This window comes from Lygodium microphyllum, chromosome 1 (assembly GCF_053477565.2).
Source record: "Lygodium microphyllum isolate KBCC chromosome 1, Lygodium_microphyllum_v1.1.10, whole genome shotgun sequence".
In the NCBI taxonomy this organism is placed as follows: domain Eukaryota; kingdom Viridiplantae; phylum Streptophyta; class Polypodiopsida; order Schizaeales; family Lygodiaceae; genus Lygodium; species Lygodium microphyllum.
The window spans coordinates 147,353,717-147,379,774 of NC_141135.1; the positions used below are offsets into that span (position 1 = coordinate 147,353,717).

General features: G+C 42.2%; 1 protein-coding gene across 2 annotated transcripts in view; it reads right to left on the reverse strand.

Annotated features, from left to right (window-relative positions):
• Positions 1-19,421, reverse strand: part of SYD (P-loop containing nucleoside triphosphate hydrolases superfamily protein) — a 106,940-nt gene extending 87,519 nt beyond the window's left edge. For both annotated transcript variants that reach the window (XM_087682444.1, XM_087682443.1), the window contains exons 1-4: positions 19,038-19,421; positions 18,347-18,612; positions 18,180-18,241; positions 15,862-18,052 (exon numbers count right to left, since the gene is read on the reverse strand). In XM_087682444.1, the coding sequence (XP_087538570.1) occupies positions 15,862-18,052; positions 18,180-18,241; positions 18,347-18,451 (2,358 nt within the window). In that variant the 5' untranslated portion in view covers positions 18,452-18,612; positions 19,038-19,421. The remainder of the gene's footprint in view (positions 1-15,861; positions 18,053-18,179; positions 18,242-18,346; positions 18,613-19,037) is intronic.
• Between the last annotated feature and the right edge of the window lie 6,637 nt (positions 19,422-26,058).

Below are 26,058 nucleotides of genomic sequence, written 5' to 3' on the forward strand. Positions count from 1 at the left end.
AGCTCACAAATAAAGTCCATTGCAATACTCTGGCAAGGCCTATTTGGAACAGGCAAGGGTTGCAACAAACCCGGCATCCTTTGCCTATCATGCTTTACCTTCTGGTATAGATTGCATGTCTTAACAAATTGTTCTACATCATGCCTCAAAGATGGCCAATAAAAGAAATGCTCCACTCCCTTGACCGTAGAATCAATACCTTGTTGTGCTAAGAAATGCACTTAGTCACTTAAACAGCCCCAAAACATACTTATTTTAGGCTTATTTTAGCCAAAATCCTAAAATGGGGAGCGGATCGGGAAAGTTAAGTAGGAGAGGATCTAGAAACCTAATTTTCTATAAATAGGCGGCCAGCCCTCCACTTTTCTCTAATCTCGTTTTTGCAGATTTCAGGTGTTTCAGCTTGCTGCCCACACCCTGTTCGCGAAGGACATCTTAACCGAAGCTGTCCATTGCTGTCTCCATCAGTTGGCGCCTGATTTCTAGCCCTCTTCACACAGTTTGGAGCTGATTACAGCCAAGCAACTGCTGTTCCTGTGTAGACCTGCTACCGTACAGCCTGCCACGTCATCATAGTCTTGCAGCCTACGTTTTTAGTCTTTCTCTCTCTTGCAGGCTGTCGTGCTTGCATTTTTAGTCTTTCTCTCACCTGTTGCCTAAGTTTTTAGTCTTTCTCTCTCCTCCAAGCTATCTTGCCTGCGTTTTTAGTCTTTCTCTCACCTGCTACCTGCGTTTTTAGACTTTCTCTCTCCTCATTGCTGTCTGCATCAGATCCAACTTCTCACTGCTGCATTTACTGGTGTTCGACATTCACAGGCTGCCTTGCTGCGATTCCGGATCTGTTCGGAGTACGACACACTCTCCAACTCATTACCCCTACCCTGATCCTTGAGATACAGGAGTTCGAGATTCAATATTCATTCACTGCATAGTGTGTTTGCTACATGAGCATCGTATTATTTAGTAGTTATATCACTTCATTTATTTATTGTGTTCATTGTCTCTGAGTTACCCTAACCCTAACTGTGTTCTTTTATCAGTCTATGCTTTGTCGTACAGTTTCCATTTATGTTTCTATGTTAGGGTATTTCTTTACATGGTATCAGAGCATAGTACTCTCTGAGAAACCTAGGCCTTTAATCTGAAAGCTCTACACAAGAAGCAAGAACTACAGTAGGTTCAAATAACTTCGAACACAACGACACCGATTCAATCTCCAAATCCAATTATGCCGAGAACTGAGCGAGAGTGGGCCGATCAGCTTGCTCCACAAAGTTCCGCCATGGTGGAAGACACTTCTGATTACATGTAAAAAAAAGCTAGGCAAGCTGACCTCTGAAGAATACAAACTAATCATAGCTTATAGACGAAAGAAGATTGAGGAGCTCAATCGAAGCATTGCCCTTCAAGAAAAGCTTCGAAATGAAGGTATGCATGAATTTCTCTCTTCAGATATTGCGCGTAAATCTGATGATATTGCAGGGCCGTCGAGACCTCCATCACAGATGGGCCCCGCTCTTGGAGAACAAGACCCGAAGTATATTCCTTTCTTTCATCCTCTTCTGTCCACTCCGGTGCAAGGTACTGTTCATTCTTCTTTTACCTCTTCTGCTTTGCAATATTATAGTAGAGATCATGTGGAAGAAAGAGTCCAGTCTATTGCCAACAGAAAAGGTCCTCTTGAGGACCAATTCCTGTATATTAACACACGTCATGGGGATTATAAGAAAAAGCCAGGTATCTCTTCTTCTACCCTTCCTCCTTTTCCGTCTATTTCACAAAACCAGAATGAATTTAGTGTTTCTTTTTCTTCATTGTATGGTGCATCATCATCTTCACATTTTCATTTCCAATCATTAAATGATAAAAATGAACAAAATGCATCTGCATCTCATACATCTCGTTTTCAAAACCCACCCATCCCACCACATTCATCCGTTGCTTCTCCACTTCCATTCACACCATTCACTTTTCCATTTCAGACACCTTATGTCGCACCGCACATCACACCGAAGGGTTATGGAAACATAGGCACATTCTTTAGGACCTCATCTTTACCTCTGTCACGTGATGTTCCATCTACTTCACACACACTTTCGGGATCATTGCAGCCTGGGTATCCCCCCCAGTCTCTCCCGAGTGTGGATCAATTGACTCCACAGTTTGCCTCCATGGTTTTACCTAGTGGACCTTCTGGTCATATTGCCGTGCCCCAGCCTCACTTAGGACAAGGCTTCCGTGTCCCAGTGCCTCCACCTACACCTGCCCCAGCCTCACTTTGGACAAGGCTTGTGCCTCCGCCTCAATCAGCACTCATTGGACACTCATAGCCTACTTCTGCCTACCCATCTTTTCCCCCTCCTCCTTCTTCTTATCACACACATCCACCTCCACCATCTTGCCCTCCACAATCTTATCCCCCACATCCATCTTACCCTACCTACTCAACACCTCATGGTTCTAGCTCATCTTCTACCAAGCATGCATTTAATGACAAGACTTGTTTTAACGGGTCAAACTTTACTACTTGGTCAAACTTGATTAGGCATGCCCTTGACTCCCAAAACCTATGGGATCTTGTGCAGGGGTTAGAACCCCAACTTGATCCCGCATTTATTCCATATGAGGTTGTCCGCTCATGGAAGCTGATGCAAGGCTTATTGTCTGAGTTTCATTCTCAGCTTCAGCATTTTGACTTAGTGTCAGAGCGATGAGCACACTTGGCTGACCGCTATGCAGCTCAAGATAGGACACTTGTATTAATCTTGACCATGAGCTTCAGCTTTTCAAAATCATTGACCGGGATGACTTGAAAGTCAAGTTGGCTGAGTATCGACGTCTCCTCGCTAAATTCTCCACTATGGGAACTCCTAAGTCCTCTGACGATCAAGTTGCATTGTTCCTAAACAAACTCCCCAAGAAATACTTCAATTTTGTGGAAGGCATAGTTTCAAAACCTACCATGCCTACATTCTATGAATTTGAGTATCACTTGTTGTGTTACGCACGGTTGTTCGATCAGTTTTATATGAATTCCTCTTCAGAGGAAGCTCTTATTGCTCATTCTCAGAAAGGGCAACAAGGGAAGGGAAAAAAAAAAAACCAAACCTCCACTCAAAATCAAAATCAAAATCAAAAGCCAAATCCATCCCGTGAATCACAAGGAACATCCCAATCTCTCAAACGTGGCCCAATCTCTCAAATTTGGATGGCAGAATGTACCTAAGAAGAATAGATATTATCAACATTGTCAAAAGGCTGGCCATTTTGACAACGAGTGTCGATCAAAGGCAAGAGGCACAGCACCAAAACCTAAGTCTCAGACCCCGCCCCTCAATTGGACAATCCCCAACAAGAGAGGTAGGGTGATGGCAAGGGGACGTTTAAAGGTCAAACTCGTATGCCACCGCTCAGCCATCTCAGTCGACAACGTTCTCAGCTCCAGAGGGCTTGTTTGACTGGTCTACAGAGACCCACATCGTCTCCATAGAGACATCGCATGCGAGTCTCATCCACATCTGTGAGTTGCCTCCTGATGAGATTACCGCAGGGGCCCACTCATCACAGCCGAGCACTTCAGCTCTTGTTTGGATTGTGGACAGTAAAGCTACACATCATATGACTCCTATAGCGGACATTTTCCATTCTCGAGCCCCTACAGCCGGACGGGTCCGTGTAGGAAACAACTCCTCGGTCAAGATTCAAGCTCAAGGTTGCGTCAGTTTTGCCACTGACAAGGGTCCGAATCTGACTGCGTTGGACAATGTATATCATGTCCCTCAGCTTGGGGTGACTTGTTATCTGTTCAGCAACTTTGCCGGTTGGGGCAAGTGGTTTTCTTTACAATGACCACGGTTGAGACGCTTAACTCTCAGACTGGTTTAGTGATTGCTCGCGGTGAGGCACAGCCTAATGGCCTATACCACATGACTCACTTTCTAACCGAGCCAACAGCCAAGGGCTCTGTGTTCCATAGCTTCAAGGCCTTAGCCACATCTTGAGAGCCTACGAACAATGAGCGTCTTTGGCATTTTCGCTTAGGGCATCTTGGTTATGACTCACTTTATAAGTTGTCACGCCATGAGCTGGTTGAGGGCTTTCCACGCCTGAAGCTAGCTCGAGATGTCTGTAAAGCTTGTCAGCTCGAGAAGTAGCACCGTACCCCATTTCCTAAGCAGACCTCGCATAGAGCTGAGGCGCCTCTTAGATTGATTCATGTTGATCTTTGTGGGCCGACATCCACTGCTGCCTTGAATGGCGGACTGTACTTCTTTTTTATAGTGGATGATCATTCTAGATACATGTGGGTGTATTTCCTCAAGCATAAGTCCGATGCTTTCATATACTTTTCTACTTGGGTGCTGCTGGTTCATAACCAGACTAGTCGTCGTGTCAATTGCATGAGGAGTGATAGCGGTGGTGAGTTTATCTTCCACGAGTTCTCAAAGCGAAAATATTACGGAACTCTTGGATTAGAGTAACATAATCCTCTCGTTCCTCCGCACTAAGCATATACCCTAGCTTTATTTGGCCGCTCATCATCTGGGGTACCAAGGTCTAGCTCGATAACATCTGCATCTCTTATTCTATCTTGAGCTTCTAATGGCTCGTTCAGTGTTACTTGATAGACGTCTTGTGTGGTCGATCCCTCTTTGGATTCGTCAGTCGACGACATCTCACTTTCAAGCACATCTTTCATTGTCTCTAACTCTATAGAAGACAAGGAAGCTCGCTCACTTTGAGGTGATTCAGGATATGCGTTGACCACCATACATCTAGCACCTTTACCAAATATCAATCTACCAGCGGCTCACCTCTACCAACTCCCCTTCTCAGAATGGAGTCGTAGAGTTGTAGGAACCGGACAGTCATGGAAATGGCACACTCTATGATGTTCGCAGCAGAGCTTCCTAAGCGCCTTTGGGTCGAGGCTGTTAACACTTTGGTGTGCATCCTTACTCAATGCCCAACTGCGGCCCTTTCTCAGAAGACCCCGTATGACACATTCTTTGGCTCTTGGCCTATTATTTCCAACTTCAAAGTCTTCGGATATCGTGTGCACACACACACCTGATGACAAGACAGGAAGGCTCACTCCCAAGCTGATCTCCTTATTTTTGTGGGATATTCTTTTGAGGCAAAAGCCTATCATTTGATCCATCCTTGGACAAACAAGGTACTCATTAGGCACGATGTCATCTTTGACGAGAGGGATATTGTGCAGTCTTCTGCACCGGATTCTAATTCGATTCCTTCTTCCACATCATCGGAGATCGTGCCTACTGAGCCTGATCTACTTCCCGCTCCTGACCTTCCTGTAGATTCTTCAGTTCCCAAGCCCCCTTCGCGAGACCCATTCTCTCTCTGGTACCAGCAGACCGTGCAAGATTTGGGTATCCTACCACCAGATCCCACTCCGGAGGGACCTAGAAGATCTGCCCGACTTGCTCCTCAAGCATCATTTGTGTCACTGTTTATAGCTGATTACATAGCGAATTCTGAGCAGGATACATGGCAGGAGGCTCTTTAGCACTCTCAATGGCGAGCGGTCATAGAGAAGGAGCTAGAGAGTATTGACTAAAATGAGACTTGGACATCGGTGGTTCTTCCGAGCCACGAGAAAGTCATTGGGACAAAGTGGATTTTTAGGACTAAGCTAAAAGCTGATGGGACTTTAGACAAGTACAAGGCTCACCTTGTAGTGCAAGGATTTCGACAGAAGCATGGCATTGATTATGAAGAGATCTTTGCCCCTACTACACGGTTGACTTCCTTTCGGTTGCTACTTGCGCTAGCCGCTCACCACCATTGGCCAATACATCGGATGGATGTCAAGAGTGCCTTCCTAAATGGTTTTCTCGAGGAGGAGGTCTATGTGGAGCAGCCACCAGGCTTTCCTTATGAAAACCTGAGAAATAAGGTATTCCGCTTACATAAAGCTCTTTATGGGCTGGAGCAGGCGCCACGGTCTTGGTTCCATAGGATGGATGAGTTCTTACAGACTCATGGATACCATTCTATCCTTTATGACCCGAACTTATATGTTCAATCTACTGCAGAGGGGGTTAGCTATATCCTGCTATACATTAATGACTTACTCATCACAGGTTCAAATTCTGCTGCCATAGCGGAAATTCTGACTAAGCTTAAAGCTACATTTGAAATGACAGACCTTGGTTTGTTATCCTATTTTTTGGGGATGGAGGTAATTCGTTCTAGGGACTGTATTTTTGTGTCACAGCAGAAGTACGCACTTCAGCTCATGGAACAGTACACTACAGATCAAACGCGCCCAATCGCCACGCCTCTTGATCCTACTATCCACTTGTTGAAGGATACCCTAGGAGAGCCCTTCAATTAACATATTTATCGCTCTGTTGTAGGCAAACTTCTTTGGTTAATTCACACTAGGCCAGATTTAGCTTACTCAGTCAGCATTTCACAGCACCTAGATGTCACATTCGATTGTATGTCTTCATGTATTGCGTTACTTACGATGTACTTATTCTTATGGCCTACCATATAGTTCTGGTTTATGTTTGCAAGGATACACTGATTCTGATTGGGCAAGAGATCCTGACACCCGACGTTCCCATGGCAGTTGTCTCTTTACCTTGGGCACAACTCCCATTTCTTGGTCCAGCTATAAGTAGGAGACGGTGGTGGCTTCCTCGGCCAAGGCTGAGTACCGGGCTCTCTTTGATGGAACCACCGAGGCCATCTATCTACGGAGTTTACTAGTGGCACTTCATTTTCCTTGTGTCTCTCCCACAATTGTCTACTGCAACAACCAACATGCCATTGCCCTTGCGGGCAATCCAATCATCACACCACGGATGCAACATGTGGGAGTCCACTTTAACTTTCCAGAGAGCAGGTTGAGCTAGGCACCATTCACCTAGAGTTTGTGCCTTCATTAGATAAATTTGCCGACATTTTGACCAAAGCGGTTAACCAGCCGGTTCTTCAATACTTGCTTCCCAAGATAGGCTTGGGTACACCCTCCCCTACTTCTTCAACTTGACAAGGAGAGGGTACTTCCCTCTTGCTTTCCCTTCCAATTTGAGAGGGGACAGCTTCTACTCTTAATCGTGACACTGATGATGCTTACAGTTTTTAGACATTACATTCATTTATTCTTTAGTATTGTATTATGGACATTTCTAACTTCATCCGCACTATCAGGATGACCTGATTGTAAAAGGACACTTGGACAAGTGAACAATTCCCCTACAAGGGTACTGTCCAAGTAGCACCGTTGCATAGCATATTGCATGAGCATGACATATTGCATCTCCCTTTGCATTATCCCATGCATTAGCATTATGTTCATGTAAACATACATCTGTGCGCATTTATCCCTCTTCGGTCTTTTGGAGTGGTCAACTCTAGGATCCACCATATATATGGCATAACACATGGCAATCCTCCTAAAGGCAGTTTCCCTACCCTTGCTTGCTTGCTTACTTTGCTTGTCTTGCTGAGCCCACGATCATCTTTTTTGCCTCTCCCTATATCTTTTTTGCTTGTCTTGCTGAGCCCACGATCATAAGCACTATCAGGATGACCTGATTGTAAAAGGGCACTTGGACAAGTGAACAATTCCCCTACAAGGGTACTGTCCAAGTGGCACCGTTGCATAGCATATTGCATGAGCATGACATCTTGCATCTCCCTTTGCATTACCCCATGCATTAGCATTATGTTTATGTAAACATACATCTGTGCGCATTTATCCCTCTTCGGTCTTTTGGAGTGGTCAACTCTAGGATCCACCATATATATGGCATAACACATGGCAATTCTTCTAAAGGCAGTTTCCCTACCCTTGCTTGCTTGCTTGCTTGCTTGCTTTGCTTGTCTTGCTGAGCCCACGATCATCTTTTTTGCCTCTTCCTATATTCACCACATGATTGACACACGCACACACACTTTTATCATCCTTAGGCACTTATCCTAGTCAATATCAGGGATTGGCTTGCTAGTTTTGTAAATGACTTGGATTTAAAACTCTCTTTATCTTTTTCTATCCATCACTTAATCGGTCGCTGCCCCTATATTACTTATCTATTTTCAAAACACTTTTCAAACAACCACCAAAAAAAAAAAAAACAAAACAAAACAAAACAAACCAGTCCATTGTTGTTTCCATCTGCCTTTGTAGGACTTGGTAGGCCCTTACGCAGCCGGCAAGCACCCTTGGGCTGATGCCCTGGCCTCTCTGGGGTGATCACTTGGGCTCCCTTGGTAAGATAAGCATAGCCTCTGTAGTCTTGGTAGGCCACTGGGCAGCCGACGTGCACCCTTTGTCCAATGCCCTGGCTACTTTGGGATGGGACGCCTTGGGGTAAATTCAAATTTAGGTTGGCCTACTTTTCTAGCCCTATTTTGGGCTTGAGAGGGGGTGTTGTTTAAGAAATGTACTTAGCTACTTAAATAGCCCCAAAACATGCTTATTTTAGGCTTATTTTAGCCAAAACCCTAAAACGGGGAGCGGATCGAGAGAGTTAAGTGGGAGAGGGTAAAATGGGGAGTGGATCGAGAGAGTTAAGTGGGAGAGGATCTAGAATCCTAATTTACTATAAATAGGCAGCCAGCCCTCCACTCTTCTCTAATCTCGTTTCTACAGATTTCAGGTGTTTCAGCTTGCTACCCACACCCTGTTCGTGGAGGGCATCTCAGCCGAAGCTGTCCATTGTTGTCTCCATCAGTTGGCGCCTGATTTCCAGCCCTCTTCATGCAGTTTGGAGCTGATTCTAGCCAAACAACTGCTGTTCTTGTGCAGACCTGCTATCATACAGCCTGCCATGTCATCACACTCCTGCTACCTACGTTTTTAGTCTTTCTCTCTCCTACAAGCTGTCCTGCCTGCGTTTTTAGTCTTTCTTTCACCTGCTACCTAATTTTTTAGTCTTTCTCTCTCCTGCAAGCTGTCTTGCCTACGTTTTTAGTCTTTCCCTCACTTGCTACCAGTTTTTTTAGACTTTCTCTCTCCTCACTTGCTGTCTACATCAGATCTAGCTTCTCACTGTTGTGTTTGCTAGTGTTCGACATTCGAAGGCTGCCTTGCTGCAATTCCGGATCCGTTCGGAGTACAACACACTCTCCAGTTCATTACCCCTGACCTGATCCTTGAGATACAAGAGTTTAAGGTTCAGCATTCATTCACTGCATAGTGTGTTTACTGCATGAGCATCGTATTATTTAACATTGCATCAGCCACAACATTCTTTTTACCATCAATATATACAATATGAAAATGAAACATAGAGAGAAAACTTTCCCATCTCATATACTTCTCTGGCAACTTTATCTACGTTAGAAAGTACCTCAGAGTTTGATGGTCTGTCTGCACTGTAAAATCAACCCCCAACAAATAATGTTTCCACGTAGACAATACATGAATTACAGCCAAGAGCTCTTTCTCATAGACCTACAAATTCTTTTCTAAATTGTGGAGAAATCAACTCTCATAAGCCTCAACTCGACTGTCTTGCATAAGAACAATCCCAATGTTATTACCACATGCATAACATTGAACTATAAATGACTTTCTTAGATTGGGCAGCACAAGACAGGATCTGAAGTCATCTTTTCCTTCAACTTTTCAAATGTTGAAATTTCCACTATTGTCCATCTAAATGGCACATGCTTCTTCTGCAAGGCATATGATGGAGATATAATTTCAGCAAAACCGCGTATATACTTCCTATAGTAAAAACATAAACCCAAAAAGTTGTGGATCTCATACACATTCCTCAAAGGTGGCCATGATCCTATTGCCTGAACCTTTGCAAGCCATGTGAATATCATCAGCCAATACAATATGCCCCAAAAAGTGGATTTCATGCAAGAAGAATTCACTTTCTCACGCAATTCATTAAACACAATGTCCAAGTGTTTTCTATGCTCCACCTCATTCTTTGAATAGACAATAATGTCATCGAAGAAAGTGCCCACAAATCCTCTATGTGGCCTGAAGATACGATCCATCATCCGATTAAAAGTGGCAGGAGCATTCATAAGTCCAAAAGACATAATAACAAACTCATACAATCCAAAAGATGTCCTAAAAGCTATCTTAGGCACATCTTCCGGTTTAATGCATATCTGATGATACCCACTTTTCTAATCTATACAGCTAAATATGGCTGCCCCTTGCAATCTATTCATAACATCATCAATCCGAAGAATCAGAAAGCTATTCTTTATTGTGATCTTGTTCAAAGAACGATAATTAATGCACATACGCCATGAATCATCTTTTTTCTGCACCAAAAGTACTGGAGAACAAAAAGGAGATGAGTTGGATTGAATCAGCCCTTTTTCTAACAGCTCATTTACCTTACTCATAATCTCCTCTGGGCTGCACTGACTCTGTAGGTGGGCTACTTCCAAGGATAAGATCTATGCCATGATCTTCTGGCCTTTCAGGTAGTGGCTGCCCTGGAAGTGACTGAGAGAAGCAATCAACATACATTTTCAAAAATGACATGCAATCCTTCTCTAACCTAGACATATTCCTAACATTCTCACTATCATCTTTATCCTTAGTAAAAACTAAGTACGCTAAAAGATGATTTTTCATTACTTTAGAAATAGCAACTGTAGATACAACATGGATATATTCACATTTCAACTTTATATCAAGTGTGAGTACCTTTCCCTTATGCTGAATAGTGATCTTTTTTGCACGAGAATCAATCATTGCATTCATGCGGTGACACCATGGCATACCAAGCAATACATCACAACCCTCAAGTGGAGCAATGAAAAACTCTTCACTGATCACATATCCTTATATATGCAATAGAAGCTTTCCAATGAGCAGTGTGACGGGCTCTGCATGGCCTTTACATGCCATTCCAACTTCTCCCATGGGTCCCATCTTATCCTCTCTAATGCCTAGATGGGCGGCCATGTCAACAAAGATGAAGTTGGCTCGTACATCATTATCAAATAAAATCAATGCATGGTCATTTCTAATTTTACCCCATGCTCTACACAACTCAATAGCATCATCATTGGGCTGATCATAACAATATCGGATACCAATCCCACTGATGTTTTGGGCTTCTTTCCTTTAGAATCTCCCTGATTTCCAATTTTCCAGCTTGTTGCCTATTGGGGCAATCCCTTGCAATGTGACCCTCATGTTCACAAATAAAACATTTAGTTGCAACCATCAATTCCCTACATTGTGCCAATGTTCTCAAGTGCTTTCTTTACTGTTTTGGCCACTTTTCCGGCTATTTTTCAGATCTATCCCTTTCCTCAACCTTGAACAGCTTTTTATTTAGTTTCTTCCCACTCTCTAGGAAGCCCAAATCCTTCCCATGCAGGAAAGCATCGGCTGTGGCAGCAGTCTCTATGAGCTGAGACATGCTAGACACAGTGGATGTAATACAAAAATCCTTGATTCCTTTGGGCAGCCCACAAACATATTTTTCCACTTGCTTATGAAGGGGTAGAGGGCGATAAGAAGTAATAGCCAGCAATGCATCCCAAAACTTCTTATTATATTGCTCCAAATTCTTGCATTCCTTAGTATCCAACTTATTTCAAGCTATCATGATGTCCAGCTCAAAGGTACTTGTCAACCAATTAGATGCAAACATTTGCTTGAATTGTACCCACGTTGACAATGCTCTACCTTGAATCAAAAGAGTGGACCAGCACTGTAATGCATTCCCTTTCAAGAAAGTGACTACCTTTTGAATCTTCGAGGACTCCATGAAGCTCCCCCCTAAATAGGTGGCATCAAATTGCTGAACGAAAGTCAAAGCTTTCAGCCTATCTTGTAGACCACTGAAAGACTCAAACTTCACTGCTTTTCCACCCTTGTCATAGTCTTTTGCTACCCCTTTGGATGTCAAGTTGTCATGCAATGGCTACTGCAAAAGGATGCATTTGTTGAATTTACATCAAAACCAACGCTAAATGGAGCATTTGCATAATCAGCTTCCAATCCTTGAGCCCCATAAGCATTCGGGGGTCCAGATGCAATACCAAGCATGCTACTTTGTACCCCAAGCATCAAGCCAATGCTGCCAATACATAGGGTTTTGCATATTTCAAGCCATACCCAAATACATTGGGCCTTATACAACATGCATTGGTTGCTATGTACCATAGGGATTTGTGCCATGCATTCCCATATGCGGTCCTTGTTTAACCATAGTATGAAAAACCGTGCTTCCACCAAAATATCCTGGCTGCCCTCTCATAGCATGCATGCCTAGCTGTCCGAAATCCATCGGATTGCCACTTCCATGATGGCCTTGCATTTGGATTCCTTGCCCCATAGGTACCAACTATTTTATTTCATTAGCATCTTTGGGAGCTTCAAATGAAAGGTTTGGCATTCTTTTCGGTGCATCTTGCTGTCCCTAAGGTGTAAAAGATGTCTTCTTCTTCTTGCTTTTGTTGTCCTTCTTTGGAGCATTCAAAAATCAAGTAAATTGAGGATCCTTTACCCAACAAAGAGATTTGTTGTTGTTCTCATCCAATTCTTGAACTAGTCATCAAATTCCTCTTCACTTTGCTGGTCATCAGTCTCCTTATGGCCTGAAGGCCATGCACCTTACCCAACAGCAACATTTTCAGCTTGTTGACCATGGTCTAAGCCTTATCCAAGGTCAAACATTGCATTTCCTTCATTTCCATACGAGTCTTCATACTGAGAGGTATTATCACTACTTTGAGTCCATCTCACTATATAAAGACATATTGCTGTAATTTCTCAGCTAAGAGTAAAAATCAGCACTAGCACAAAGCTTGGGCTTGCAATCAAGTGCCTCGGGCCCACCAAATCAAGGAATTGAGTGGTTATCCTGACAATGGAACCATGAAACCAACCTTCCTTCCGTGGATGGGTGGTAATTCCCTAATTACAACTAAGTTACAACAGTAACATTTATTACAAAACTGAGAAATGCAAATTAGCTTAAATCTTGGACAATGGACACCTTGTAGGTCCCAAAACCGATGCCCCTTTCGGTATTTATTGAACTTAATTAAAAGAGTTTATGTACAATGGTTGATGTACAATGGGATTCTCCCAATCCCTTTCGTTATTCCAACTCCCCTTACTATCCAAAATGATCAACAAGTCTTCAATCTGATTTGCCCCTTGATTCACGCAATCATTGGCCTTCACCTACTTTGATGGAGATGGAAAATGCCCTAAATTCATTGATTTACTAGTCCCTCCACTTGAATTTGACTAAAAACAGCTTCAGCCCTGTTGAATCCAAGTCTTGAAGCTTCCAATTTCTGGCACACTTCTCAAGGTTGCTACTAAATCCTAATTTCTATTATAGATTAGGGTTAAAAGCAAAGAAATCTGAAATTTCTCAGCCTCTAGTGATCTCAATGCTATAATTTTCAGAGCAAGGCTGTAAAAGGTTGGGAGATAAGAAAGAATGCTGAGAGAGAAAATTCAGACTTTCTTTGCAAAGAACTAAAGAAAATATGTCATTTACTACTACTACCCTATCTCAACAGCTTGTAGATCCAAAGAACTGAAGGAAATCATTCATTTACTACTGTTGCCTTGTCTCAAAGGCCTTGTCCTTGGCTGCCTCAGAAGGTCTTCCAATCCCTGCAAATTAAACCAACATCTCCTCCCTCTCTCTTGCAGACTGAATACACTAAAATGCCTCTCTCCAACCTCTAAAGACGTTTTTCAATCTTGCATGGGCATTTTCGACAAGTGGCAACCTTCCCAAATGGTTTTTCCAGCATTATCCATAATAAAATATTACTTTTCAGTCTTTAATTATTGAAAATTAATCTAATAATTATTTCAGTGCCCTAAAAAATAATCTGACTGGCCAATAATTAAATTGGCTAGGCAACTTTCATTCCCGAATGTCTCTGTGTCATCTTTGACCATTAGATTGGCATTAGGTACCATTAAACGCTACTTCTCTAGTATCACCAACTAACACTTATGGCCAAATGAATGACCCAGGCCAACAACCAGCAACAGATACCATCAAGTATCTATGCAACATAGCTTATAGCAACTTTTGCCTTTGAAATCCCGTGATTTCCTTGAGTCCCGGGCTCATAAATTTACTCTAACCCTAGTTACACCTCACGTGTGCAACATTTACTTAACCATGTGATTAAAATTTAATTCACATGTTAAGTAAGGTTTTAAAAATACATGTTATCATGGCATTATCATCATCCACATCATCAGGATGATTATGATTGTAAAAGGATGCTCGGACAAGTGAACAATTCCCCTGCAAGGACACTATTCATGTGGCACCGTTGTATAGCATTTTATTTGAGCATAATATTTTGCATTGCCATTTGCATTACCCCATGCATTGGCATTCTGTACTGGTAAACATGCATCTGTATGCATTTATCCCTTTTCAGTCAAAGAGCTGTCAACTTTGGATCCACCATATTCGCAACAATTTCCATGGCAAATCTTCTAAGGCAGTCTTCCTTCTTTCATTACCACATACTTATCCTTCTTCATCAACACCCACGAGTGGTCAGGATAGCTTGTCTGTTTTGTGATGTGTTTGGTCCAACTATCCCTTTATTCTCTCCTAGGGGCATAAATTACTCAATAGGACTAACTTTCATTCAAAACACTCACCAACAATGCCAAAAAAAAAAAAAAAAGAGTTCAATATGGTTCCATCAACCTTTCAAGTCTTAATAGACCACTAAGCAACCAACAAGTACCTTTTGTCCCATGCCTTGGCCTCTCTGGGGTAATCACTTGGGCTCCCTTGATAAGATAATTGTCATCTTTACGGTCTCGGTAGGTCATGAGTGGCCGATAAGCACCCTTTACCCGATGCTCTAGTTACTTTGAGATGGGACGCCTTAGGGTATTCAGCTATCTTAACTATCCCCTCCTAGCTCTCCAATTTTGAGCCTAAGAGGGGATGTTGAGCTAAAAATGCATTCTAAACCTAATGAGCTCTTAATTACAACCCCAAAACTCAAATTTACCAAATTTTTATTAAAAATAAATGAAATCCTAGAGAATGTCGATGTCCCATAAGCCAAACCCTAATTTGGGACATCCATCTATAAATAGACAAGCTACCTACCATAGCTTACCTATTACATTTTGCTTCTAATACATGCGGCAACTCAACCCAATCTTCATTCGTGTCTTTCTTCTTCATGCGCATTTTGTTTGCATTGTGTTAGTTGTGTTTGTAAGCTCTGTTTTTTCTCCTCAAACCCTAGCACATCCTCACACCTTCCATTGAGCATCGAATGGTGGCTTTCCTGTTCACATTCAGAATCCATCGGAGGACAAGACACTCCTACATCTTCCCCAAGAGACAGAGGAACGAGTGGACAGCACTCTGCTCCTTGTGCATCCATTGTATCGCATACCTCTCATCCTCTAATTAGTTCGTTGAGTTTATTCATTCTCACTCCATCTCTAAGTTCATTTGTTAGTCATGTGTTTCTTCATATATTAAGCACTTTCTCAGTAAGGCCTAGTTCATCTCACATGTTATAATACTGATGAAAGCATATAAGAAGTGCGGCATAGAATGCTTTACAGGCTATCTTTTTGCAGTAAAAACCAACAATCTAGTTACATAAATGACAAGAGGGCAAAGGTAGAAAATGTATCTCCCTTTATCAAATCCAGTTGAGCAATCGCTACTCCTAGAAACACCAATCAGTTGCACTACGAGTTAAATGGTCAGACAAGGGGACACTAATGAGCAGGACAGTATATTACATCATATCAGTCACAAACGGTACAACAATCTAGCAAAAATACAGATGCACTTATTTACATTGACACTGAGTGTACATATGCTCCATCTCTGATAACTGTGTGTTAAATAAAGTACAGCTTACTTGACTGTTTATTTGATCAGCACATTGCATTGTAGAGAAGCTGATTGCTTCTCTATCTTGCATGTAAGCTCTGTCCGAAGGCATGACAACAGTCTGTGATTTCATCCAGCTACCACTTTCTTGAGAGATTTCATGGACTGAGGAGTTGAACTTCAAAGAGCCCAGTTCACCACCACCTTGCCCAGCCAGTGACGACATTTGATCCAAAGAAGACCCTGCCACATTCAAGTCAGGGCTTTGTTGTTTAGGATCATCAACTCCTGCTGAACCAGTTTGGGTAAAGCCACCAACTCGTGATGTTCCATGGGTACTTTCCTGTGCGATAGTCTGCTGCATTGAGAATCCTGTGTACTGCTGCCCTGGGTGCCTCGCAGAATATGTACTAAAAGCTCCCCGTACCCCATTGTTTGCACGTCGAGGATATCCGTGCGGATCTGCACATGAGGTTCCTATGCCTGCTTTCTGCTCTGTTGTGATTTTGCTGTGGGTCTGAGCCTCAAAATCACCTTTCGAATATGGACCAGCTGGATTTTCAGCTATCACAGCTCCTGGTAAAACATTCCCTGATCTCCTTTGACCACTTATTTCACATGGTTGTGCACTCCGAGAGACCTCCATCATTTCACCAGTCATTCCATGAATTCTTTGTTGAACAGGTTGATATCCATTCCAGACCCCGCTGGAGTTACTCCTAAATGTTGACTGTGCCACTTGGTCTTTGGGATAAAAATAACTATTTGATTGACTAGTCATATCTCTTTCATTATCTGTTCCATAAAAGTTTGAGGCATGACCCCCATGAAAAGCAGCAGTTGAGACCTCAGTTGGCGTGGCTTCAGCTGAATGGGCTAATAAATGGGATTGATCCGATTTCCTTATTCCCATCTCCCCTGACCCTCTTTGCAAGGAACCATTCGTACCCACAGGTGCTAAAGCAGAACTTGTGATCAATCGAGTTGTAGCAACTGTTTCTGCATGATTGTCATCTGCATATGGACCTCCTGTTGTACCCTGTATATCCTCACCATTCCCACCAGACACGCTTCGTACATTATGCATTTGGTAATCCAACTGCTGAGGAGATATTAATGCAGATGATAAACCTTTTGTAAACTGCACATTGAGCTTCCCTGTTAGTCCATCATAAGCAGCTGGAGCAACAGCTTGTTTAGGCCCAGGAGGTGTGTTTGCCATTCCAACAGATCGAAACTGAGGTCCCCCAACAAATGATTCTGGTGGCCTTGGCATTCCTGCTGGGATTTTCCTTGTATTATCCTCCATGGCCAGGCTTCCCTGTGGAAGTTGCATGCTAGAAGGTTGAATCCCTGCTACTCCAGCTGCCTGTAACGAATGATGTTGATACTGACTGGAATTAGAGACTGCAGGTGAAGGACAGTGGGTACGAGCTTCTAGCCTACTATCAGATGAGCCAGAGACATATGAGCCTGCCCTTTTTTCTGGCGAGATAGCAGGCTCCATGCCCTTGGCCTCTTTTGTTCCAAGGGGCTTTGCCTTGGAACGCTTTAAAGCTTCATTTCTGTTTGCAAATTTTGCACTCCCTGCTTGTATTTTCTGCTGAGCTATTTGTCCTTGGCCACGTACAGATTCTGAATCATCCCTCTTTCTTTTTGAGGATTTACTAGCATGCTCTCCTTTGTTCTTGCCAACCGTAGTATTGTCTGGTAGATTCTGAACCTGGGGATCTGAGTTTGGATCTTGCTCTCTTCGGTTGAACTCAGCAGAAAGCTGCTCTGTCATTGGGAAACCCTTTGAGTAAGACAAATCATTACCCCCTGCATCTTTCAAACTCATTTGACTGTTGGCTGGTCTTGCAAAGCCAGTCTTTGCATCTGATTGATGTACCATCTGTAAGTTCCTTGAGCTTCCTGCACCTCCAGTGTGTGATTGTCTACCCATGCTTGTAGGTTCAGCTTCTCTTTCCTTTGGGGTGCCCTCCAATAAACAATGCTTAGTGGAGATGGAAGAACCCTGCTCAATGAGAGCTGAACTGCCTAAACTGCCAATTCCTTTATCAAAATCAGAGTTGACTTGCTCGCCTGCCTCTCTGCCAGCTGAAACAACCCTCCCAGGAGCAAATTCCCGCCAAAAAGTTTGAGTAGCTGCAATCAAGTGTGATGAGCAGAATGCATCCCAATCGATCCCATTCTGCTGAAGAACAATCTCCATTGCTCTTTAACAAAGATTCCAAGAAAACAATAACAAAGCATGAAAAAAGTATTAGTTGGAACTAATACAATGAAGAAACAAAACAAAATGTGATAAGAGCAACAAACGCCCTGCAAAGCTGCTATCACTACCTGGAGATAACTTTGTACGGAAAGGTTTGCTCCTTGTTGTTTGTTTTCATGTGTTGACACATCTGAAAAGTAAAAGGACCATTGGATCAATTCAGTGACATATGCCCAGTTTGGCACGGTAAAAGAGGGAGAAGCAACAATTCAAATGAAACGGTTAACATGCCAACCATAAAAAGCCTTGCAGCCAACTTTCTGGGTTCATCTGTTCCATCTTCCATAAGTTTATGCAGAAAAGCTGAAGCTTCATCCTCCACATTAGCAGATGATGCCATTTTGTCCTTGTCAAAAGCTTCTACGCAACCTTACGGATCTTAATGTTGACACCAATCAGCATGCATATGCCAATCCCCCTTCCATCAAGGGACACTGAGCAGCACTAGCCCTGTTGTAACATAGCTAGTACCACAACCACACCACTGAGAGACATGTTCACCTGCGACAAGTTGGGTACAAAGAGCAGCACTGAGATATCTGTAGAGGGCAACGTTTTAATATGTTATTGACAACTAAGAGTGTGCAAAGACATTTCTACAGAATCGATTTTGATGTCAAACATATTTTACATGGTGGCAACATAAGAGTTAGAAAATGATGCAACAGAAACACAGTGAGAATCATCATAGCACATGGAAAAATGTACAACATGGGAGGTTTTCATTTCAGGGAACTGTTAATTGGATGCAGAGCACTGCAGTAGTACCTTTACTTTCCTGGCACGTTGGGCCCACGAATCAACAGGAGTTTTTTAACCTCAGATATATGACCAATAGTTTGGAAAGAAGGCCTGAAGATGAGCTAATTTGTTGATCTTTCTATATTTTTGCATAGAAAGTAGTGGCAAAATAGAAGGCGACTTACAGGAATGCCGTCGCCAATTAAGACAAGCTATGCTGGAAACTGAGGGCCCCCTCCACTGCTCAACTCCATCATCTTCCACAAATGCGCGCCTTATATGCCGATCGAAAGCACTACTGCCAGCAAATCCATCGCCAAAGCTGGCCGCACATCAGCAGACGTAAATATGCGATGTGAGACAAAGAGGAGCTAGACCTTTCTTATTATTCTCTGTGTCTGGACAGATCAAAGAGCGAGAACTGAAGCCCTGACGAATTTCAGGAGGAAGAGAAAAGTAAACCAGAGAGAGAGAGAGAGAGAGAGAGAACACGCGCGCGACAGAGGAGCTGCTAACTAACATCATTCCTTGTATAGTTTTCTTTTGTTTCACGCAGTTTGCCCTTCGTTCTTTTGTTTGGCGAAAGTACGCTTTGGTTAGCAACTTAGAACTACCAAATGCCATGCGTTATCGACTTAGCCAAATGAAGGTTTTTTTTAAATGCGAGAATATATATTTTCAGTACAGGATCGTCTTGCTCCATCAAGCCTAAGAGCTAAGAGCAAACCAAAACAGCCTAAAGATCCAATGCTTCTACCCAAACACAACATCATTCCTTTCTACCATATAATTCCTATGCTACTCCAAAATTTGAGACAAGCAATCCTTCCTTAAGTTAGCATTATCCAAACCATTGTCTTATCATCTTCCAACTTGATGTGTATGTAGAGACACTCCTAGAATATATGTTTTTTAATTTCTTCACACCTTTTGCAAAAGGAACATATCGGAGAGATTGATACATACTTATACAACCTCTCTCGAAGGGGGAACTTTTTCAAAGTCAATTGCCACCTAAAAACATTAATCCCAAAAGGAAGGGGTTGCTTTCCAAAGCCCTTTAAGCCTTCACTTCCAAGTGTTTACTAGCTGTAGGGAAAGCTTTGACCCCCATCTTCAATGCATCCCCATGGGGATCATGGGTCTTGATTCTTTGAAATCCTTTCTTTTTTTATTGAATAGGATAGGCTTGCCGGCTATGGATTGGCAAAAGAGAAGGATGTTGATTTAACTAGCCACTGGGGAGGTGGGACATTCCTCCTTGATGTCTAGCAAAATGCCCTCTAACCAAACTCTTTCAGCTTTAGTTAAGTTGAGTCTTTGTTGAGTCCATTCTATGTCATGAAATGTGTGGGCTTCTAAATTCCAAATGTCCATCCAAGTTCTCACGCCTTTAAAACACATTTTGTGGGGCAATTTAATGGACCTATCAATGGGGGCATTCAGTTGCTTGTAGGCATGGATGGGGTAGAGCCATATACTCCTGAAATGGGAGGAGGGGTTCCCTAATCTAGAATTTGTAGCAAACAAGCTAGTTTGGACTAGCTAGTCTAGTACTTTGGAATCTACAACAAATGAACTAGCTGATTTGGAATCGGCATCAACAGATTGGCTACTCTGGGCCAACATTGCTTTCTATAACCTAATCAACCCTTAGGTTATTGAAGGTTGTGCAATTTTGACATGAGTTAACAGGGAGCAAAAAACATCTTCCCAACCTAGATTTGGCCAAGGAGGTCCCTTGATGGGGACTTAAGTGATCCAAGTATTATTTCCTAGGGGAGCCACGAGCTCTCTTTAGAAGCTAAAATGTAAGCCTTTGAGATTTTTCATACAAGCTTTCCAAGCCACCCCACCCCACCCATCCTCTCTCTCTTTAGTAAGGGTGTCCCAACCTATTTGAGCACACCCCAGTCTCCCTCCATGAAACCATATGAAATCTCTTAACATATTTTCTAGTATTTTTCATGTTGTTTTGCTGAAATAAAGTAGAGCTCCCATGTAAATAGTGGCTAAAGCTAATATATTTTTTGACAAGTCAATTGACCAAGGAATGTCAAGGTTGGGCCTTCCACTTTTTTATTTTGGATTCATTTTTAGAGTAGAACCAATTGAAGCATTGATTCAAGATTAAGCCTATGTGAATTGGGCAACCCAAATAGTGAATCATCTCCCCATGCTTGACTAGGCAAAAGCCATAATTTAGAAGCCAATCTTGAGGATCATCCCATGATAATAGCATCAGCTATGTCTTGTGCTAATTAACCATAGAGGCAAATAGCTCGACAAAGACTACATATATTGTTAGCAGATTGTATATTGAACTCTTCTCGACTACAGTGATGCTTGCATTGTTGTCAATGCAAAAAATTGGGCTACAATATATGAGTTGTCTAGCAATGGTAAGCCTTTGATTTTCATATGAATCTTCCTCAACAAAGGGTCTATTATTAAAGCGAACAAGAGTGGTCCCAAGGCACACCCTTGACAAATAGATCTCCTAAGATGGAAGGGTTTTGATATGAGACCATTAACATTCATTTTTTATGTTGCATTTTTTTAAAGAGTGCATTGACAAGTCCAATGAAAATAGGGCCAAATTAGAAGGCTCTAAGAACTCCAATAACAAAGGTCTTAATTGATTGAGGGACTAGTTTGATGAGGCCTTGAGGGCAAAAGCACGTTGCTAGACCTCCTTGAGTGGTTAGCTAGATCCACCAAATCATGAAAGCAAGTATTCCATAGCTTTTGAAAGAGTTTGACAAGTAAGCCATCAAGTCCAAGGGATTTCCCTAGTTTCATCCTCATAATAGTTTCTTTGAGTTCTTTCATATTGAAGGGATGCCCTAACAACAAAGCTTCTTCTAATGGGATAGGTGTTACCACATCTTCAAAGAATATATTCAACTTATCAAAATACTTATGTGCATCAGAGACTTTGTCCCTACTATAATGGAAGCCAGGAGCTTGCATTAACAATAGATTCATCGTCTAATACAATATTACCTTACATATCTTCTATGGAAACAATAGTTTATTTCTTCTTCTTCATCCTGAGTGAGTCAAAGAAGAATGTGGCAGGCCCATCCATGTTCAATTCCCAAAGCCCTCTTAGATATACATGATCCACTTGCAACTTAGAGTCATCATGGAGCTTAAGGAATACATCAACCTCACTAAGCCATCTTTGCATATATGGGTCACTAGGGGAAGTACTAATAGCCAATAGTAACGCAAGATGGCATTTGGCTATAGCTTCTTTACTTCTTCTCCTTATGGCTATCAGTCTCTTCCCATGCTACTTGGCAAGTTTGACCATAGATTTTGAGCATTTATGCCATCTATTATCTAAGGGGATATGAGGATCTTTGGACTCAATCCAAACCCTTTTTGCCTCTTCACAAATATGTTGGTCCTCATTAAGGCATTCGCTTAAAATACAAGTCATTAGGGTTTCCTATCAACATAGCAATCCCCCATGCAAATCTCTTCATGGGAACTTACCAAAGCTCTTATTCACCAATACAGTGCATAGAGGTTACCCACGTGCCTATGGATGAGAGCATGGAAAACAACAAATGCATGATCAATTATAGCTTGTAATGTGCATGCCTATCGGCTATTTAGGCACGTTTTTAGCGGATCATCAAGAGACGAATCTAAGCAATGCTGTCCGGCACTCCCATGGAATGTTACGGGGTCTGTCACCCAGGGTTTCTCGAGTCCGCCTCACAATGGAATGCTCGCAGCCGAACCCAATGAGATCGACCTAAAAATTGGGTCCCTAGTGGTCAAGGTCTCCTGACAGCATTCTAGCGTCGAGTCTTGGATATCCTACTTTACGTAGAGATACCCAAGCCGAAGCAGATCCATGCCATGCTTCGTTCAAAGAGAATGGGAAACAAGAGGGATGCGTCACTCAACCTCTCTATCTGTAGGGCATAGTCCCATTTCGGTCTCCTCAAACTGCATGAATCGGGGTTCTAACCTAAGAATTTCTAAGGGGACATTGGTAAAACCTTGTGAGAAGCCTCTCAGTTCTCTGGGACCACCTGATCGTAAGGCACAGACCCATCAGGGGTTTCGTCCACCCACTTCCTTCAATAGACGTTCTTTAGTTATTTAATTAGGTCCTTTCACAGTTATGTGTGACATTTAAAGTCAACTTCCTTAATTAACCCTTTTAGGAAACAAGGTTCGTTCGCATAATTTCTAGGACAGACACGAATACAGAGCAAGCAGTCCTTTTGACAAACAAGTTCAAACAAGCTCTTTAATTTATTTTCAAGTTAATCTTTCGTCTCCTATCCATACAAGAGAAATTATATGTCCATTCTGTCTTACAAAAGTAACCGGTCCAAATCACATGGCACCAATAAGATCTTCCAATACCATAAACGTTGGGGCCACGGAGGTCTTCAAATCCATTCTGGACTTGGCAAGGGGTGTCCAGAGATCCCCTAACCTGCAAGCTGCCTAGGAGTGAAATATTATTCCCGTGGTTGGCCTTTTCACCACTCGACCTTCGGTCTGTGAACCGAGTAGTGCCCTTATTGGGTTGATCCGCGATCCGATCATGGAGGTGATCCGCGATCCAATCATGGAGGTGATCCACTTGTGCAAAATATTCTTCCTTAATTAATCTAGTTAAAAATCAATCACAATCAAGGCATTCAGCCCTAATATCGTCTTTTAGAAAAGGCATCCTTTTATCCCCATGGCAAATTTGTCATCACAAACCCCGCCACGAAATTATATAACTAATCAAGCATTTGAACAATTGTCCAAAACCACAACCAATAATTAGTTTGGAAGCACAACTAATATTGCAGATGTTTAATCAACCATCAAGACCACTACATTTCTTCAAAAGGTGTGCAAATAAGTACAATATCACTTTTCCCTCATGTTCACTCTCCCCCTTGGGACGCGGGAGCAATACTATGCAAAATTTTACTTAACACTCCCTTTCTTTGGCAAATGCATATGTTAAGGTCTCATACAACTATATAATATGTAAGTTCTTTTGATCACTTACATTGATCGACAATCCAATAATCTTCCCAAACAAGTATAAAAGTATCGGTCTTTCCTTTGACGTAGGATTTCCTAATCCTTGAGCTCTCCACTTGCCTTTGAGGCTTAGATTTGTTGTTTGTGTCTAGCCTAACTCCGAATTTGAATTGATGAAAATAGTCGTTATCAGACAGATCTTAAGGCATCTTAGTTTTAATCCTTATGATCATTGCTTGTACTAACTACGTACATCATCAAGATCCCAATTTATCAAACATGAGCTATCAGCTCATGATATTAGCAAGAGCTTGGGCAAGGATTTAGAGTTTCTAAAATGAACTTCTTTTAGACTAGGTTGCTTACCATGCAATCCATCAAGTGTGCAAGCTACAAGATATACCTTCAATGTGGTGAAAACATATCTACTATTTGCAAGAAAAGGGGAGTCAAAAATACTTTGGAACCTTATATGCTATTTATGCTATGTATGAATTTATCGCATAGCATCTAGATGCAATTAACTTCTCTTGATACATGCATTTTGAAAACTCAATCTTGAGAATATTTGAGATCAACTTTATCCATTTCAATGATTCTATTTGGTACAAGGATTTGTGCGAAAGCTACTCATTTAAATGAATTCATGTGCATTCCAAAGCGATATAATCTATGACTCAATGAATAGAGAATATGGAAATTAGTATCTGGGTATTCGGAGACAAATTATCCATGCCCAATGTTGTATTTATATTAACTGCGACGCCCTGGCCGATGGCTCTATTGTTGAATGCAGGATTACCATTGGTGCGTGTCACTCTTCGTTTTGGAGCCATATTTTCAACTTAGACATCTCTTGACTAAAGGTGAAGATTCGTACTATGACCAAGGACTTAATCGATAAATCGAGGCATCTTGGAAAATAGCCTAGTTGTGTGCATCCTTGGTAAAGGACCGTGTTGGACTACATATCCTTGCAGAGAATTTATGCGAAGTGGGAGCAAGGATTCTACAATTGAGGCCTTTCAAACAAAAGCAAGTGATGGAGAGTGGGGCTGTATGCACAATATGCAATACGGGCTTGTGCATAAGAACCCCTCTTGTGGGAGGGAACTTCAAGAAACTTCTAGAATCCTCTCTCTCTCTCTCTCTCTCTCTCTCTCTCTCTCTCTCTCTCTCTCTCTCTCTCTCTCTCTCTCTCTCTCTCTCTCTCTCTCTCTCTCTCTCTCTCTCTCTCTCTCTTTTGTGCAGCATGTCGAGGCATCCTCCTCTCTTGCGATGGGGGGAGGGATGAGGTTTTATAATGGGGGAGATGGTATGGGGTGGTGGTGGTGGTGTCTCACCCCACCCACCACTCGTCAGCGTATACATGGCGACGAGGGAGTCCTCAACCCCCCAAGTGGCTTGTGGTTTGGACGAGATGGTCAAGGGGTGGTAGGTCACATGGCCTCCCCCCTCATCATCATCATCTTCATTATCTTCTCTTTTTCCCCCCCACCACGCATAGGAAGAAAAAAGAGTACTTTCCTCTTGATTTTGGGGTGCGTACGAGAGGGAGATGAAGACACAATTGATCTTAAGTGCAGAGATAATATACATTCATGTTTGTTTGAGTCCAATTGCAAACTAGTAAAGACACGTAGAACCATAGCACAGGTGACAATTAATGTTTAAAATCGGAGACATTACATAACTAAATAAGTTCCCACAAATATAAACTCAATGAAATTGCTTCAAATGGTGGAAACAATGCTCCAATTGAACCTTTGGTGGCACTCAAGCTTTGTGGGATCAATAGATTGCAACTAATGAAGATTTTGAGCTTCACATTGAAGCCAACCTACACTTGGTCTTTTCTTGTTGAGGGTGGCATGAACCATTCCTCTTTCCATTTCAGCTTTCATCGCGTGCTCTTTCTCTTCTTCTTCTTCTACCTTGTAGGTAACTATGGCAACCTTTCCTTTTCCTTTTGGTGCTACTCCCTTAGCATGCTATGAGAATTTAACTTCCTTCTAAAGTAAATTTTACTTTTCTAGTCTACCGTGAGAATATAACTTCTTTTCCATTAGCTAGTTCCACAAAGTCTTTGAATCATTGAGAAATGATGATTCGATCCCTCCTTGTTGAGGGTGGCACGAACCATTCCTCTTTCCATTTCAACTTCCATCACATGCTCTTTCTCTTCTTCTTCTT